Below are 18,438 nucleotides of genomic sequence, written 5' to 3'. Positions count from 1 at the left end.
CATTCTGTGCCCTTGCTACCCTCAGTGTTTCTTCCAAGTGGTGTTCAACATGGAGGAGTATTGATTCATCAGCTGAGGGAGGGCGATAGGTGGTAATCAGCAGGAGGGTTCCTTGCCCATGCTTGACCTGAAGCCACGAGACTTCATGGGGTCCAGAGTCAATGTTGAGGACTCCCAGGGCCACTTCCTCCCGAGTGTATACCACTGTGCCGCCACCCGTGGTGCCGGTGGGACAGGACATACCCAGGGATGGTGATGGAGGAGTTCGGGACATTGGCTGAAAGGTATGATTCTGTATGACTATGTCAGGCTGTTGCTCGAATAGTCTGTGGGACAGTTCTCCCAATTTTAGCACAAGTCCCCAGATGTTAGTGAGCACAAGTTCCCAGATGTTTAGAGTACTCCTTTTGGGCCAGGCAAAGGAGGAGTGCTCCCCCGCCTGTTCCCTCAAGCAAACCTTCGGCCTCCCTTCTGCCAATCGCGGCCTCTCCTTACTGCTGTGATCGGCCTGCTACCGAGTTCCCCTGCAACTATCCCTGCTTATTTGTATTGGTCATACTTACCATCAGATTTAGTATGACTCTCACTATCGTCATGTAAATCAGCTGAAAAGTGAATCAATTTTTTTTCTACAAAACACAAACATGTTAAGGAAAGGACACATCAAAAGTGGGTGCGTTAAAAAAAAATGCCACTGACGCATGACCTGACAGTTCAATAAAAATGTTCCAATAGTGGGTTGATGGAGGTATGAACTACCAACTATAAACCACCTGTCTACATCAAACATGCATGATATATCTTGTTTCTTGACCCTGGCATTTCTGAAATTGCATTTGAAAAATTTAACTTCATCACTTCTTAACGACATTCAAATGGAATATGGGGTCCATTCTAAGTGCAACCATTTTTGAATAAAAACGGATGTTTTTTGATGAGGTGAAAGTATATTTTTCAAGTATGGTCAGAACTAGTAATTGCTTCAAATTTAAAGAACAGCTGAGATCATATGCATTTTAACAGATCTGTAATTCTCAAAATCACAAAGTGAACAACAGGCATTTACCCATCTCCACAAGCTGCAGTCATACCAGTGTGCATGCACTCACATGAAAGTATCACACACACCAAGCTGCACCGAGGCTCTCACAACATGCAACTTGGTAGTGTGCAATGCCTCCACCAGAGCAAGCAGAATGAGAACTTTAAGTGAAGAATGGGAGGTATGATCTACTCAGAGACTGGGATACAAAACTGCATGCTACTTAACAGGGAGAGGGATGGTCAAATAGATCTACATGCTCATGCAGTGTCTCTAATTCTAGACATTAGTTCTATTACTAAACACATTTCACCACAGTACACAAGCAAAAAAGCATATCTGTCATGTCACGTAAATGCCAATTTGTAGTTATGTGAATGATTTGAAAATAAAGATGCCTTAAATCAATATTTAAATACTGTTAAGCAACTGTGACCATATCATTATTCTAAGGTCAGGAGAAAACAAATCTAAATAATGAATGCTGCTGAACAGGATTGTTAATTTTCAGAGGACAGGCAAATGGTAATCTGTCTAATCAAACTTTTAAAAACATAGGATTGCTGATTGGTGTTAGCCTACCGTATAGCTTCTTCAACAGACTGACCCACAATGTTGGAGGAAGAACCTGGCTGGGAAAGTGGCGTCAGACTAATAACCCATTTCACAGGTTTGTAGTATTCATCACTGGAACTTAAGAGATAGAAGAGCGTGGTCAAGAAAATGACCTGCAGGGAAAAAAAAATTAGAATTGAGCCACATGGAAGCATTAATAAAACAATTCCGAAATTAGATCAGAATTTAAATTGTAGCTTGTCTTACCAAAATAAGACCGTACATCAGCCCAAATATTATTTGAGAGCTGGGGCACTATTTTGGGATTTAACTATAGTGGATTTCTTCTATTGCTGCTTTTAGACAAAAATATTGCAATAAAACAATTCAGCAATGCGGTTCTTTACATTTGTGATTTTACTTTGAAGACTGAAAAAATGTAGACAAATTACCTAAATCATCATACTTATAAAAAGATGCAAAGGAGACAGAGTACCAAAAACTATTTTGCATATTCCCTTCAATCTAACATTGCACAAAGCCAAATTTCAACTTTCACAGTTACTGTAACAACATTGAAAGTTTTGTGCCAGTATTACTTTCAAATTTCCACACCTGCACCATTGGTTGTTGTACCTCAAAGTGGAAAGGGTGGAGGGACAGAAAGAAAAATGCAAGAATCAAGGGTTTTGGATGGGGATTTGTGATATAAGAACAAAAGAAATAGGAGCAGGAGGAGGCCATTCGGTCCCGCGAGCCTGCTCAGTCATTCAATAAGATCATGGCTGATCTTCTACCTCAACTCCACCTTCCTGGCCGATCTCCGTATCACCTGATTCTCTTAATATCCAAAAATCTATCGATCTCTGTCTTGAATATACTCAACGACTGAGCCTCCACAGCCCCATGGGGTGGAGACTTTCAAAGATTCACCGCCCTCTGAATGAAGAAATTTCTCCTAATCTCAATCCTAAATGGCTGACCTCTTATTCTGATACTGTGGCCCTGGTTCTAGACTCCCCAGCCAGGGGAAACAGCCTCCCTGCATCGACCCTGTCAAACCCTGTAACAATTTTGTATGTTTCAATGAGATCACGTCACATTCTTCTAAACTCTAGAGAATATAGGCCTAGTCTACTCAATCTCTTCTCATAGGACAATCCCCCCATCCCAGGAACCAGTCTGGTGAACCTTTGTTACACTCCCTCTATGGCAAGTATATCCTTCCTTAGGTAAGGAGAGCAAAACTGTACACAATACTCCAGGTGTGGTCTCACCAGGGCCCTATATAATTGCAGTAAGACGTCTTTACTCTTATACTCAAATCTTATTGTAATAAAGGCCAACATACCATTTGCTTTCTTAATTGCTTGCTGTACCTGCATGTCAACTTTCAGTGGTTCGTGTACAAGGACACCCAGGCCCCTCTGAACAACAACATTTTCCAATCTCTCACCATTTAAAAAATACTCTGCTTTTCTATTTTTCCTACCAAATAACTTCACATTTCTCCACATTATATTCCATTTGCCATGTTCTTGCCTACTCACTTAGCCTGTCTATATCCCCTTGAAGCCTCTTTGCATCCTCCTCACAACTTACATTCCCACCCAGCTTTGTATCATCAGCAAACTTGGATAAATTACATTTGGTCCCCTCATCCAAATCATTGATATATATTGTGCATAGATGAGGCCTGACATGAATCTTGTTATTCATGTGGAAATGACTTATGAAATGATACTGGGCGGCCTGCTGGTGGCGCTGTTCAGGGAGAGTATAAATACTTCGGCATGGGCCCAGCTTGCTCAGGACATTCTTTAACAGGAACTAGTGAAGGACACAACTAGATCTCCATGTTGAAAAACAGTTGATTAAAGCCTTGTTTAATACTTAGACCAAGTGCCTAGTAGTTTTCTTACGTCAAGGCCCAAGCACTGATCCTTGCGGTACCCCACTAGTTACAGCCTGCCAACCCGAAAGTGACCCACTTATACCCCCAATCCCATGAACCCTAATTTTATTTAATAACCTCTGGTGTGGCACCTTATTGAATACCTTCTGAAAATCCAAATACACCACATCCACTGGTTCCCCCTTATCTATTCTGCTAGTTACAATCTCAAAAAACTCTCAACAGATTCATCGAACATGATTTCCCTTTCAAAATCTGTGTTGACTCTGCCCAAACCTATTATTATTTTCTAAGTGCACTGTTACCACATCCTTAATAATAGATTCTAGCATTTTCCCTACTACTGATGTCAGGCTAACTGGTCTGTAGTTCTCCGTTTTCTCTCTCCCTCCTTTCTTAAATAGTGGGGTTACATTTGCTACCTTCCAATCCATAGAAACCGTTCTAGAATCTATGGAATTTTGGAAGATAACAATCAATGCATCCACTATCTCTATAACCACCTCTTTCAAAACCCTAGGATGTAGGCCATCATGTCCAGGGGATTTATCAGCTTTCAGTCCCATTAATTTCTCCAGTACAGGTTGAGTGTCCTGAATCCGGCAATCTCTGGAATGAGGTCAAGCCGGTTTTCGTGTTTTTCCAGACTTCGGAACGTGTTTCTGATGTCTGAAGTCCGGAAATATCGCAACCTGGGCTCGGGCGTTTCCGGACTTCGGACATCAGAAACATGTTCAGAGGAAATGCCTGGGCCCAGGTTGCGATATTTCCGGTTTTTGGACGTCACCTTGTAGTTCTTCTCCTCGCAGGCCTTGTAGTCCTCGCTTCTTCGCAACGCATAGTAAGCCTCCCTCTCTTGTTTTTGCAACGCAGTATTTGTAACTGTACTTAATGTGAGCTTCCCAGCCTGTATCTTTTGCTACCATCTTCAAATTTGAAAAGGAATGTACAGTACTCAAAGCATGAAATATAATAAAGGTTTTTATTTGTATAACAGTTAAGTTATGAAATATAAAACAGTAAATGAAGGCTTTTATTTGTTAAACAGAGTAAAAATAAACAGGTACAGTTACAATTGGCTAGAGGTTGTGCTTGAGATAGAGGGCTCAGCTATGATGTCTGGGGCTGATGATGGGCCAGCAATAGGATTATCAAATGTGGAAATTACTGGTGTAGTTGCAAGAAGGTCTTGGGCCTTCTGTTGCGGCATCTTTTGAAAGATATTTAATATTGTTGTTTGTTTAAATAATTTGGGCTTTTCTTTCACTAATCTTTCCCGAATTCTATAGACCTGCAGTATTTCTTCTTCACTTATGAAGCTTCGTTGCTCTAAGGCGTGAATTAATTCTTGACAAAGATTGATTACTTTCGACTTGATCACAGGCATCATCATCATCCTCACTGCTTTCATCCTTTTCTTCTGGATGCAAAACCCTCTGCATGATTTCTTCATCTGTCACTGCATGCACAATGGGAGCATCATTGTCTATGTCCATGACTTCTGCGACATCGTCCTCATTCAATTCCTGTGCAACTTTGCAAGTCAGCCCTCTTGCATAATCTAAAAGTTGAGCAATCATTGCTTTCTCCCTGGACACACAAAAGCCTTGAAAGTCCTGAGGAGCATCATCAGCAAACATAGTTGATGGCCAGATGTTATGCCAAGCATTGACCAAGGTGTCTGCAGTTACCAAGTTCCATGCATCTGCAGCTGTCCATATGGCATCCTTGATAGAGAAAGCTTTTATTCCCATGCCTGTGTTCACAGCATTAAGTAAACACCTCAAACTCGTTTTTGTACAGACACTTCATCGATCTCAAAATTCCTTGGTCCATTGGCTGTATCAGTGATGTAACATTTGGAGGCAAGTAGATTCCATTGACATTATCCTTTACCAAAAGCTCAGCATCGAGATGTGCTGAGCAATTGTCTAGCAGCAAGTATATTTTGCAGTTTTCCTCAAGGCCAGCTTCTGTGCGATGAGCACGTGCCTGAGGGACAAAATTCTTCTCAAACCAGTTCAGAAAGATTACCCTGGTTACCCATGCTTTCCTATTGACATAATGCTGCACTGGCAATACTCTCAAACCCTTGAAACATCTTGGACGCTGGCTTCTCCCAATGACCATAAGCTTACACTTTTGTGTCCCAGCCGCATTTGCAGCAGTCAACCTATCCTTGACGTCTTTAATACCTGCTCGCTGCGTTTCTTCTGCTGCTGCTAATGTCTTTCGCAGTACGTAGCCAAAACAGTGCTGTCTCGTCAGCATTGTACATTTGCTCAGGTGAAAGGTTTTCATCAGCAATTAGTTTGATGAACTCATCAATATAATTTTCAGCTGCCTCATGATCTGCTGAGGCTTTCTCACCACATATGTTCAGTTGCCTGATGCCATGACGCCTTTTAAATTTGGCTAGCCAACCAGAAGAGTACTCGCATGGAGTTTCAATCCCCAGCTGTGCATGGAATATTTTAGCTTGTTGCACCACCATTGGGCCAGACAAAGGAACCTTTTCACTTCGCCTCTGTCACCACCATTCCATCACTGCTTGATCCAAATCATCACATTTCGGCTTATGCATACTTTTTCTCTTACTCGTTTCCTTATGAACATCACTTTCCGCATAAAACTTCATGAGTTGTTCTTTCTGTTTTCTAATATCATAGATGGTGGAGAGTCCAACACCATACTCCTCACCCAATTTTCTCACTGAAGCACCTCTATCTAATTAATCTCTGAAGTAACTCAACCTTCTTGGCAATTGAAAGTGAACTATGCTTCCTCTTTCCTTTATCTGAACCCATTGGGGTATCTGTTGGCCTTTTTGACATGTTTGCAATGACAACACAAATTCACAATCTTTACCTGTGCAGCTCTTTAAATCAGGAAAAACACCACAGCAATGGAGTCAGGTTGGGTGGGGTCTGATCATGGGATGTAGGTGGGTCAGCTGGGGTCTCAGCATGGGGTGTAGGTGGGTCACCTGGGGTTGAGTCTGGCCAAAGGGACTTGTATGCTGTGCAGAGTTGATTCTGGCCAAAGGAACTTGTGTGCTGTGTAGAGTTGATTCAGGCTGAAACGACTTGTGTGCTGTGCAGAGTTGATTCTGGTCGGGGACTTGCGCGTGGGAGCTTGGTTGGTTCTAGCCAAAGGGACTTGTGTGCTGTGCAGAGTTGCTGCGGACCCAGGAGCAGCGGTGCGGTGACTGTGAAGGCCTGGCCTGGAACAGGTAGGATTGGCGTTTTTATTCTTGCAATTTTTGTCACTGTACAATAGTTGGATTTCATTTTTTGACTTTTCACTGGACCCGGCTGGCGGCGGAAATGGTTTGACAGGGTGTCCGGATTCCGGAACATGTTACGGATTCCGGAACATGTTACGGATTCCGGATGACCCTGCCACCAATTGTCCCGGAGTCCGGATTATTCCGGATTCCAGAGTATTCCGGATTTTGGACGCTCAACCTGTACTATTTTGTTACCAATACTAATTTCTTTCAGTTCCTCATTCGCGCTAGACCCTTGGTTTGCCACTATTTCCGAGAAGCTTTTTGCGTCTTCTTCCGTGAAGACAGACACAAAGTATGTGTTTAATTTCTCTGTTTTTTCCTTATTCCCCATTATAATTTCTCCCGTCTCAGCCTGTAAGGGACCCACATTTACTTTTGCTAATCTTTCCTTTTTACATACTTATAGAAGCTTTTATACAGGAAACTTTGTGCTATCCGGGACCGAGCTGTTGCCGTTCCCTCAAAATTGCCGGACACTCCAGCGCTAATGTTGAAAGATACGGAAGCTTTTGAGCTCCGTATCTGTCAACAAACCCTGTTGCAACAGCTTCTAAACAGTCCAAGCGTCTCTGTAGCTTAGCAACAGCTTCAGCAGACCTTGCAGAGCTTGACTGTTGAGGAAAAAAGCAACGAGAAGAAAAAAAAACCTAACGAAAACGGCTCCTGATTTTTGCCGGTGGCTCGAGCATTCCGGACAGTTAGCCTCTGGATAACACAAAGTTTCCTGTAGTCTGTTTTTATGTCTCTCGCTAGTTTACTCTCATATTCTATTTTCCCTTTCTTTATCAATTTCTTGGTCCTGCTTTGTGGAATTTTAAAATTCTCCCAATCCTCAGGCTTACTATTCTTTTTGGCAACATTATAATCCTCTTCCTTTGATCTAATACTTTCTTTAACTTCTCTTGTTAGCCACGGTTGGACCACTTTTCCGATGGGGTTTTTGTGCCTTTAAGGAATGTATATTTGTTGTAAATTATATATTAATTCTTTAAATGCTGGCCATTGCTTATCTACCATCATATCTTTTAATGTAGTTTTCCAATCTAGCTTAGCCAACTCGTCCCTCATACCTACATAGTTTGCTTTGTTCAGATTTAAGACCCTAGTTTCGGATTTAACTAAATTACTTTCAAACTCAATATAAAATTCTATCATATTATGGTCACTCTTCCCTAAAGGCCCCTTTACTGCAAGGTTATTAATTAACCCTTTCTCATTGCACAATACTAGATCTAAAATAGCCTGTTCCCTAGTTGGTTCCTCAACATACTGATCTAGAAAACAATTTTGTATACATTCCATCAATTCATCCTCCACACTATTACTGCAAATTTGGTTTGCCCAGTCTATATGTAGATTAAAGTCCTCCATGATTACTGTACCAGATGATAACAGTTTGAGGTTAAATTTAAAATCTGCCTGCAAGTATTACAATATATCAACATGTATGCTCTTTCACAAAATTATACCAAATAGTCATAGCTTCATGTGCACAACCAAGGTGGTCAGATTTTCAATTTTGCACAGGTTGCCTGCCAGTTTATTAAATTCTGTAATCCATTTGAAATATTAGTGGATAGATATCCTAGGTTAGAGGTTGCACCTTCTGAGGAATATGAGGATAAAATCTGAGTTCAGGGTGATGAACTTCCAGCTCTGTAACATCGCTCATCTCCACCCCTACTGTAGTCCATCTGCTGCTGAAATTCTCACACATGCCCCTGTAACCTTCAGACTTGATTATTCTAATGCACTGCTAGTGAGTCTCATTCTCTACCGTCCATAACCTTCAGGTCATCCGAACTGTGCCTTGGGTATCCTATCTCACAGCAAATCCCACTTCTATATCACCCTTCCTCACTTACCTACATTGGTTCCCAGTAGCCCAAAACCTTCCATTTAAAATTCTCATCCTGGTGTTCACATCCCTCCATGGGCTTGTTCCCTCCCTAATCACCTCCTGTGCTACAACCCCCTAGGCCCCCCCCCCCCCCCTGCACTCTCCATGCCTCTGATTCTGGCCTCTTGTGCAACCCTGTCGGCACCCCTTCTTTCCTACATAGGTGGCCGTACCTTCAGCCACTATGCTCTTAAATACACTTCCTAAGATCTTCTGCCTCTTCACCTACTTAAAACTCACCACTCTGGCAAAGCTTACAATCACCCCTTTGGCTTGCCATCCACTTTTTTCCTCTTGTGTCTCTGTGAAGCACACTGGGATTTTTTTCAACATTAAAAGGTGCTATATAAATGTTTTGTTGTACATATTTTAAAACTCTCGTTCAAAGCTCTTAATAATCAAAAGGCTGCGAATCCACCCACTCTAATTAAGTACTTAAACAATGAAGTATGAAAGCTTCAATAAAACTTTTAGCCTGGTTATTAAACTATCAAAGCCTATAAGACTAATTGAGATCAAATTACAATGCTGAAAGGAACTTCATTTTTTGTAAACTTAAGCATGCTATGAAGGATTTAAGAAATCTCATCAACAACACTAGATGGGCAACTTAAACTCAATACTCTATAAAGGCCGAACATTTTGTCTTGTGTCAACTAATGGAAACTGGGTACATCGAGAGAGAATTCATTCATTTCTTCACTGGGTTCTGTGGCAGCCAATCATACTCATTGATCTGCTCAATGAACTCTGAACTCTGTTACACAGTACCACCTATCCATAGCAGCCAGTGTCACTCATGCCTAGAAGGCAACGGAACAGCAGACTACTGTGTGTGCTCATCTTCATCATTTAGATAGCTAGCCAAAAAATTTGCATCTCTAAGCCAATGATTAGCTGCATTTGTTCACCATGATGCATTCTATTTTTAGGAATGCGTTTTAAGCAGCACACTTTAGTTACTAAGGAGCGGCATGCTACTTAGACACATCAGTCAGCCACCCCTGTATCATACAATAGTTGCACTAGCTAATACAAATTAGAAACACACATGGAAGAAATAAGCCCATGACAAACATGATTCTCTCCTAGTTCAACTGATAGAATTACACGGGACCACACCTGCACACCATGTCAATATTAAAAACTAAAATTGTTTATTAAAAAAACTGCTTCTGTTTTTAAAATATGCAATATTTTATATTACACATAAAAGATGTTTTCCAGATTTAAAGAAATCAATTTGCATAACAGTAGTAAAATTGCAGTAATAGGTTTAAACATTTTCTCCGTTCCTCCAACTATATCTGGAGTTATGTTTTTTATCCTCTGGTATCCAAGTATTTGCTGGAAACAGTTTTTTCTGCAGCCTCATCACAAAACAGTAATTTTACACATGAACTATCAGATTGAGCATTTTTAGTGTGTTCCATTAGAAGAAACCAATCATTTTGCAGGCATGAAGAAAGGAGGCCAAAACCAGATTTATAATCGGCAAGAGAATAAACCCCTTCCGAAACTGTAACAGAGCATAATACCAAAGCATTTTTTGGCGATGGAGGGGGAAAAAGGGAAATGGGGAATTCGCGTGGCTTATATCCATTTATTAATGGATGAACAATTTGCTAATTTTACTGCTAAATATTTTAAAGGTACCTTATTGGGAGGGAAATTTTGCTCTGAGGCTCAGTACTGGGAACAGCCTGCACTAAAAAGAGGATTCTTTGCTCAGATTGGGTCAGAGGGGTAAAGGCAACGCTCCCAAACTAGCCTGCTTCGCACTCGCAATTCCCTCATCAGCAGCCACTCCTTCAGTCACCTTGCCCCCACTTCTGAAATTCCCTCCCCATCATACGACCTCCTCCCTTGCCGTCACAATCCTCTTTTAACTATGCTTTTTCCCACTCTTGACCTTCTTCCTTCACCCCCTCCCACCGTACCACTTTGCGTCTACTCACTATCCATGGAGTGTCACGATAGAAGACAACTCCTTTAATGCTTAGCATAATAGAGGAGAAAAGAAAAACAAAAATCTCAACAGAGGGGGAAATGGTTATCAAGTGGAACAAACAGCAGGTTACACAAGAGTGCATGAATGTTAGAGTCATAACGGCACAGGAGGCCGCCATTCGGCCCTCGAGTCCGTGCCGGCTCTCTGCAGAGCAATCCATTCAGTCCCATTACCCCGCTCTATCCCCGTAGCCCTGCAAATTTATTTCCCTCAAATGCCTATCCAGTCTTCCCTTGAAAACATTGAGTGTGTCTGCTTCCACCATTTCCGTCAGCAGCGAGTACCAGGTCCTCACCACTCGCTGCGTAAAAAAGTTTTTCCTCACGTCCCCCCTGTATCTCTTGCCCAAAACCTGAAATCTGTGTCCCCCAGTCCTTGTACCATCAACTAGTGGGAACACTAGCCTATCCAAACCCGTCATAATCTTGTACACCTCTATTAAATCACCCGCAACCTCCTTAGCTCTAATGAAAACAAATCCAGCTTCTCCAACCTGTCCTTGTAGCTAAGATCCCCCATCCCTTGAACCATTCTGGTAAATCTCCTCTGCACCCTCTCAAATGCCTTCACATCCTTCCTAAAGTGTGGTGACCAGAACTGGACGCAATACTCCAGTTGAGGCCTAACCAGCGCTTTATAAATGTTCAGCATAACTCCTCTACTTTTGTACTCAATACCTATATTTATGAAGCCCAAAATCCCATATGCTTTGCTAACCACTCTCTCAATATGTCCCGCCACCTTCAGGGGCCTATGCACATCAACTCCCAGGTCCCTCTGTCCCTGCACACTCTTTAAAACTGTGCCATTAAGTGTATATTGCCTCTCCCTGTTCCTTCTGCCAAAATGCATCACCTCACACTTCTCTGTATTAAATTCCATCTGCCATTTGTCTGCCCATTCTGCTAGCCTTTCTATGTCCTGTTGCAGTCGATTAGTATCATCACTGTTTGCCACACCCCAAGTTTGGTGTCATCGGCAAATTTAGAAATTCTACTCTGTATTCCAATATCTAGGTCATTTATATACATCAAAAAAAGCAGTGGCTCCAGCACTGACCCTTGGGGAACACCACTGTCTACCATCCTCCAGTCTGAAAAACAGCCATTTACCACAACTCGCTGTTTTCTGTCCTTAAGCCAATTCCTTATCCAAGCTGCCACTGACCCACCTATTCCATGAGCCTCAATTTTGTTAACCAGCCTTCTATGTGGTACTTTGTCAAACGCCTTCCAAACATCCATGTAGACAACATCCACTGCATTCCCTTCATCAATCCTCCCTGTTACTTCATCAAAAAATTCAATTAGTCAAACACAATCTGCCTTTTACAAATCCGTGTTGGCTCTCCTTAATTAGCTTAAACCTCTCCAAGTGCCCATTAATTTTTTCCTTGATTATTGTTTCTAAAACTTTACCCACCACTGATGTTAAACTGACCGGCCTATAGTTACTAGGATTGTCCTTACACCCTTTCTTGAACAACGGTGTCACATTTGCCACTTTCCAATCCTCAGGCACCTCCTCCGCATCTAGGGAAGTTTGGAAAATTATGGCAAGCCCTTCCACTATCTCCTCCCCCAATTCCCTTAGCAACCTGGGATGCAAGCCATCTGAATCAGGTGACGTATCCACTCTAAGCATACCCAGCCTTTCTACTACATCCTGTCTATCAATTTTCACCCCTTTCATTTCTTCTACCTTTTCCACTTCTGATATTTTGTCAGCATCCACCTCCTTAGTAAACACCGATACAAAGTACTCATTCAGTATTCTAGCCTTGCCCTGCACCTCTAAGCATATTATCACCTTCTTTGTCCCCAATAGGCCCCACCCCACCTCTTACAACCCGCTTACGGTTTACATGCCGATAGAAGATTTTTGGGTTCCCTTTTATGTTAACCGCCATTCTACTCTCATATTCTCTTTTTGCCAATCTTATTTTCATCTTCACTTCCCCTCTCAACTTATTGTATTTGGTCTGGTTCTCCCTTTAAGAATTCACCTGACATGCATCATGCATCCTCTTTTTTTTGTTTCATCATCTTCTCTATCTCCCTCGTCATCCAGGGAGCCCTTGCTTTGGTTCCCTTACCCTTCCCTCTTGTTGGAATGTACCTAGCCTGTACTTGGAACATCTCCTCCTTAAAGATCTCCCATTGTTCCGTTACAGTTTTTCCTGTCAGTCTGGCTAGATCCTTTCGCATCCTATTGAAGTTAGCCCTATTCCAGTTTAGAAGTTCCATTCTAGATTGTTCCTTGCTCCTCTCCATTGCTAATCTAAATCTCATGATACGGTGATCACTCGTACCCAAGTGTTCTCCCACAGACACTTGGTCGACCTGGCTCACCTCATTCCCCAGCACGAGATCCAGCAATGCCTCCTTCTTAGTTGGGCCAAGAACATACTGGTCAAGAAAATTCTCCTGAACACATTTCAGAAATTCCTCCCCCTCCTTTCCCTTTACCCTAGCATTATCCCAATCGATATTTGGGTAATTAAAGTCACCCAATATCACCACTCTATAGCTCTTGCATATCTCTGCGATTTCCCTGCAGATTTGCTCCTCTACCTACCTCTCACTATTTGGAGGCCTGTAGGATACCCCCAATCGTGTGATCATACCCTTTTTGCTCCTCAACTCTAACCAAATGGATTCTGTCCTTGTCCCCTCAAGAACATCCTCCCTTTCCAACACTACAATGTCTTCCTTAAGCAGCACTGCCACCCCACCTCCCTTTTTTACTTCCCTATCTTTTCTGAACACCTTGTACCATTGAATATTAAGTGCCTAGTCCTCACCGTTTTTAAGCCACGTTTCCGTTATTGCCACATCATATTGCCACACAGCTAATTGTGTTAGTAGCTCACCAACTTTATTCATCACACTTTGTGCGTTTACATATATGCATTCTAAACCCATTTTTGAATTTTTTGTAGTCTGCTCCTATCTAATATAGTACTACCCAACACACACTCTTTTATGCACCTTATTCCTCTTTTCTACTCCTATATGCTGGTGCCCATCCCCTGCCAAGCTAGTTAAATGTGGGTTTGCATGTGTAACTTCTCACATCAAGGTTCTTATATCAACATCCAATTAGAATGAGGAAAAGTGCTGTGACAGAGACGTAGAAGGTAAATCACTCCAAGTTGCATTATCTTGTGCAATTCCCAGGGCACAGTTACATTGGAAATAGATCACCATCCAATCCTACTAGCAAGGATTAAAAGCATGGCACAGGGAACTGTAGAGAAGGGAAAGAGCATATATAAACTAGTTAGGCAGATTAAAAATATGCCATAGCCACATGTGAAGAGTACCTCCTCTCACAACAGTACTTGTGTTATTATGCAGTAATTCTACCAACATAGGAACTCTGATTAAATTGCGATAATATTCCAATGGATAGTGTAGCAAAACTAAGCATAGAATTGTAAAATAATTCACTGTTGAATATTAAAAAAATAAACATGAAAATGTTTTAGAACTAGATTACTTTTTCTACATAGCAACATGTGGAATTTTATTTACGCATCCTACAATATTATTGAATAGAGTGAGTCTTATAATAGTTAAATTCCTCACCAATGAAAGAGCAAAGTTGAGAAGTGCTGTACCACTGTGAAACAGAACTGTCAGTAAGGTGGTGGCAGTTGTGAACAACAAACTCACATTTCGGCTCATTACAATCCAGAGAGACTCCAATATCTAGGGGAACACAAATACAAAAGAAGATCAGAAGTATTCTCATCCTTTCCCACCCCATGACCACAAAAACAATTCACTAGGTCTCAAGCACAGAGGGCAACACAACAGTGTGGAAGTTACAGGACATTACTCACAATACAGATCGAGCAGATTACTACACATTTGCTGGGCATAATTAATGAAAGCTGAAAAATCTAGACAAAATTTGCAAATTATTTTTGGACAAAAAAAATCTTAAATCAGCACTCCAGTCAAATTACAAAAAGTTTCTCATATCCTTCCTTTTGGATTACAACTTACTTGAATCCTTTATAAATAAATGTAACAGAATGTCTCAAATCAGTTTACAAGCGAGAGGTGGACAACAAGCAGGAAGTGAATGAGTTTAGGGGTCAAGTAGGTAAGTTTTCAGGTTTTTGAAAACAGGGAAAAAGGTAGCAAGGTAATCAGCCTCTGATGGTGGAGCATAGAGGATGGGGAACAAGACAGAGCTCAAAAGAAGAGGGTGGGAATGAGCTGGTACTCAAATAGGGTAGGGGTAAGCTATGGAGGGTTTTACAAAAAGAGGAACTTGAACAAGTACAGTATATATTAAATCATAGCCAGAGCATCATCAGCAATGGCTTTTCTTCCTGCCCCATTACCTCTGGAGTTCTCCAAGGATCTATCCTTGGTCTGCTCCTCTTCCTCACCTACGTGTGCCTCTTGGCTACAACTGCTGCTGAAACTCTCAACCATGCCTTTGTCACCTCCAGACTTGACTATACCAATGCTCTACTGGCTGGTGACCCGTCCTCCACATTCTGTATACTTTGACTCATCCAAAACTCTACTGCCCGTAATCCATCCAACAGCAATACCATGGCTTCAGTCTTCACAATGTTGAGCTGGAAGAAGTTAAGACTCAACCAGGACTGAATGTCAAGCAGTATGACAGGGAAGAGGTCAAGAGAGATGGTAGAGCTGGGTGCCATGTCATTCACATAGAAGCTGACCCTATGCCTGCAGATGATGTCACTGAGGATACTCATTTTCCTTTCAGCAAGGATCAAGGAAGAGTTGACAGAAGCTATTAAGCTAGTACTATTACATCCCGCTAAAGACCTTTTTCACCTCAGACATACCAAATAACTCTCCCAGATCATTATACATTGACTGCAGTTATCTTGGATCTTTCTAGGTTTGCTGTTCCAATCTTTCAATACCATTCCCCTTGCCAAACAAGCAGAGTAGAATGACCTAGATTTTTCCGGGGGTCTGGCATTCTCCAATATCAGAGATTTGAATGCTGGGCTCATGGGAATGTACAATTTCAACACTTTGCAGAGTCATATGTGTCTATACAGAAGGATAAACTTTCAAAGTGCACTGAGGACTCTACTACTTTGGCTTATTTCAACAGCTTTATCAACACTGAACGCAACTAACTGAGAAATGAAAAATTATAGTATAGATATCAAAGAAAGTCATGATATGAGAAATCAGTATAATTGTGAACATTGTTGGCATCAAGCATCATCTGTGGCTATAACAAAAAAGTTAGGTGGAGGTAAAGTTCTCTCTACTCTTCAAAGTATACCGTAGCCCCAACTTCAGGCACCATCTTCTACAGCAGTAATCTTTTTCACATCCGCCACCCTTGTACCTTCTGTGTAAAAGATTACTAATTGAATTGCAATGTGTGTCAAATTAGCACAGTTTAATGTAATGGCCTACACCCACTGGGAACTCCTCCAAATCATCACTAGAGTGTCAACTGTGGCTCAGCTGGTAGCACCCTCGCTTGAGTCAAAAGGTTGGGGATTCAAGTCCCACTCCAGAGATTTGAGCACAAAAATCAGGACTCACACTCCAGTGCAGTACTGAGGGCGTGCTGCATTGTCAGAGGTGCCGTCTTTCAGATGAGATGTTAAACTGAGGCCCTGTCTGCTCTCTCATGTAGACGTAAAAGATCCCATGGCACTATTTCAAAGAGGAGCAGGGGAGTTATCCCTGGTGTCCTGGCCAATATTTATCCCTCAATCAACATTACTAAAACAGATTAACTGGTCATTATCACAGTGCTTTTCATGGGAGCCTGCTGTGCGCAAATTGGCTGTCGCGTTTCCTACATTACAACAGTGACTACACTTCAAAAAATATTTCATTGGCGGTAAAGCGCTTTGAGATGTCCGGTGGTTGTGAAAGGCACTATATAAATGCAAGTTTAGAAGAATGAGAGGTGATCTAATTGAAACATATAAAATTCTTGAGGGGCTTGACAGGGTTAATTCTAGGAAAGTGTTTCCCCTGGCTGGGGAATCTAGAACACGAAGTCATAGTCACAGAATAAGGGGTAGGCCATTTAGGACTGAGATGAGGAGAAATGTCTTCACTCAAAGGGTTGTGATCTACCCCAGAGAGTTGTGGATGCTCAGTCGTTGAGTATATTCAAGACAGAGGTCAATACATTTTTGGGAACAAATGGAATTAAGTGATATAGGGATAGTGCGGGAAGGTGGAGTTGAGGTAGAAGATCAGCCATGATCTTGATGAATGGCGGAGCAGGCGCGAAGGGCCAAATGGCCTACTCCAGCTCCTATTTCTTATGTTCTTATGTTATGTTCTTAAGTCTTCCTTTCTTTCTTTCTAGAACTCAGTCAGCAAAAGCTTTTCATTTCAATAGTTTGGGTTGGATTCAAGCCTAAGTCACAGGAGTGAAACAGCAATGTGCTGACTTACTGTGCCATACAGTCCTCAAGTAGAACATTAGAGATAATTTTCTCCTCTGCCTCGTTGTTAGTCTGGCAAAGCACACCACAAAGTGCATTCTGCCTAACATGACCTGAACTCGCCTTTATTTCTAGGTTCAGTTAATTTTAACAGATATACCCCAGTGCAAACACAACTCCTCAGGTAATAAAGCAGTCCATGCCCGCATGCAACAAGACCTGGACGACGTACAGGCTTGGGCTGATAAGTGGCAGGTAACATTCGCGTCACAGAAGTGCCGGGCAATGACTATCTCCAACAAGCGAGAGTCTAACCACCTCCCCTTGACATTCAACGGCATTACCATTGCTGAATCCCCCACCATTAACATCCTGGGGGTCACCATTGACCAGAAACTTAACTGGACCAGCCACATAAATACAGTGGCAACAAGAGCAGGTCAGAAGCTAGGTATTCTGCAGCGAATGTCTCACCTCTTGGCTCCCCAAAGCCTTTCCACCATCTACAAGGCACAAGTAAGGAGTGTGATGGAATACTCTCCACTTGCCTGGATGAGTGCAGCTCTAACAACACTGAAGAAGCTCGACACCATCCAGGACAGAGCAGCCCCCGCTTGATTGGCACCCCATCCACCACCTTAAACATTCACTCCCTCCACCACCGGCGTACCGTGGCTGCAGTACCATCTACAAGATGCACTGCAGCAATTTGCCAAGGCTTCTTCGGCAGCACCTCCCAAACACATGACCTCTTCCACCTAGAAGGACAAGGGCAGCAGGCGCAAGGGAACACCACCACCTTCATTGTTGCTGGGTCAAAATCCTGGAACTCCCTCCCTAACAGCACTGTGGGAGTACCTTCACCACACGGACTGCAGCGGTTCAAGGCGGCGGCTCACCATCACCTTCTCAAGGACAACTAGGGATGGGCAATAAATGCTGGCCTTGCCAGCGACGCCCACATCCCATAAGCGAATTTAAAAAAAGCCCGATCCTGGCAGGACCTTGTGCCTGGAATCATGAGGAAGAAAGCCAACTGCTGCTGCAGGCCTGCTGTGATCTTTGTCAGCTGTATGGCCTTCTGGCTATTATCCAATTGCAGCCAGAAAACCTTGAGCACTGAAGATCCACTGTAACACCCACAAAAAAGGCCACTTGCCTGGCTGAGCCTTCCATGCCCTCATTATTTGCTCCTCAGATCCTCTGATCTGAGCAGGGCTAGGTGTAAAGCCTAAAGCCCAGTAATTGTGGGCGCTCTGCAGAATGGCCACTCTCCCAGCATAAGAGAGGGAAATGACT

General features: G+C 42.4%; 1 protein-coding gene across 11 annotated transcripts in view; it reads right to left on the bottom strand.

Moving 5' to 3' along the window:
* The window catches only part of tmem245 (transmembrane protein 245), a 181,043-nt gene that overhangs the window by 34,587 nt on the left and 128,018 nt on the right, over positions 1–18,438 (bottom strand). For all 11 annotated transcript variants that reach the window (XR_015078412.1, XR_015078413.1, XM_085988173.1 and 8 more), the window contains 2 exons: positions 14,306–14,428; positions 1,625–1,770 (listed from right to left, as the gene is read on the bottom strand). Coding sequence is in view for 9 of the 11 variants with exons in the window: in XM_085988173.1 (XP_085844299.1) it covers positions 1,625–1,770; positions 14,306–14,428 (269 nt within the window). In the remaining 2 variants the exon portion in view is untranslated. The remainder of the gene's footprint in view (positions 1–1,624; positions 1,771–14,305; positions 14,429–18,438) is intronic.

This window comes from Somniosus microcephalus, chromosome 5, assembly GCF_052327205.1.
Source record: "Somniosus microcephalus isolate GS21.2 chromosome 5, FLI_Smic_1.0, whole genome shotgun sequence".
Lineage (NCBI taxonomy): Eukaryota > Metazoa > Chordata > Chondrichthyes > Squaliformes > Somniosidae > Somniosus > Somniosus microcephalus.
This window is presented reverse-complemented; position numbering and strand designations above follow the sequence as displayed.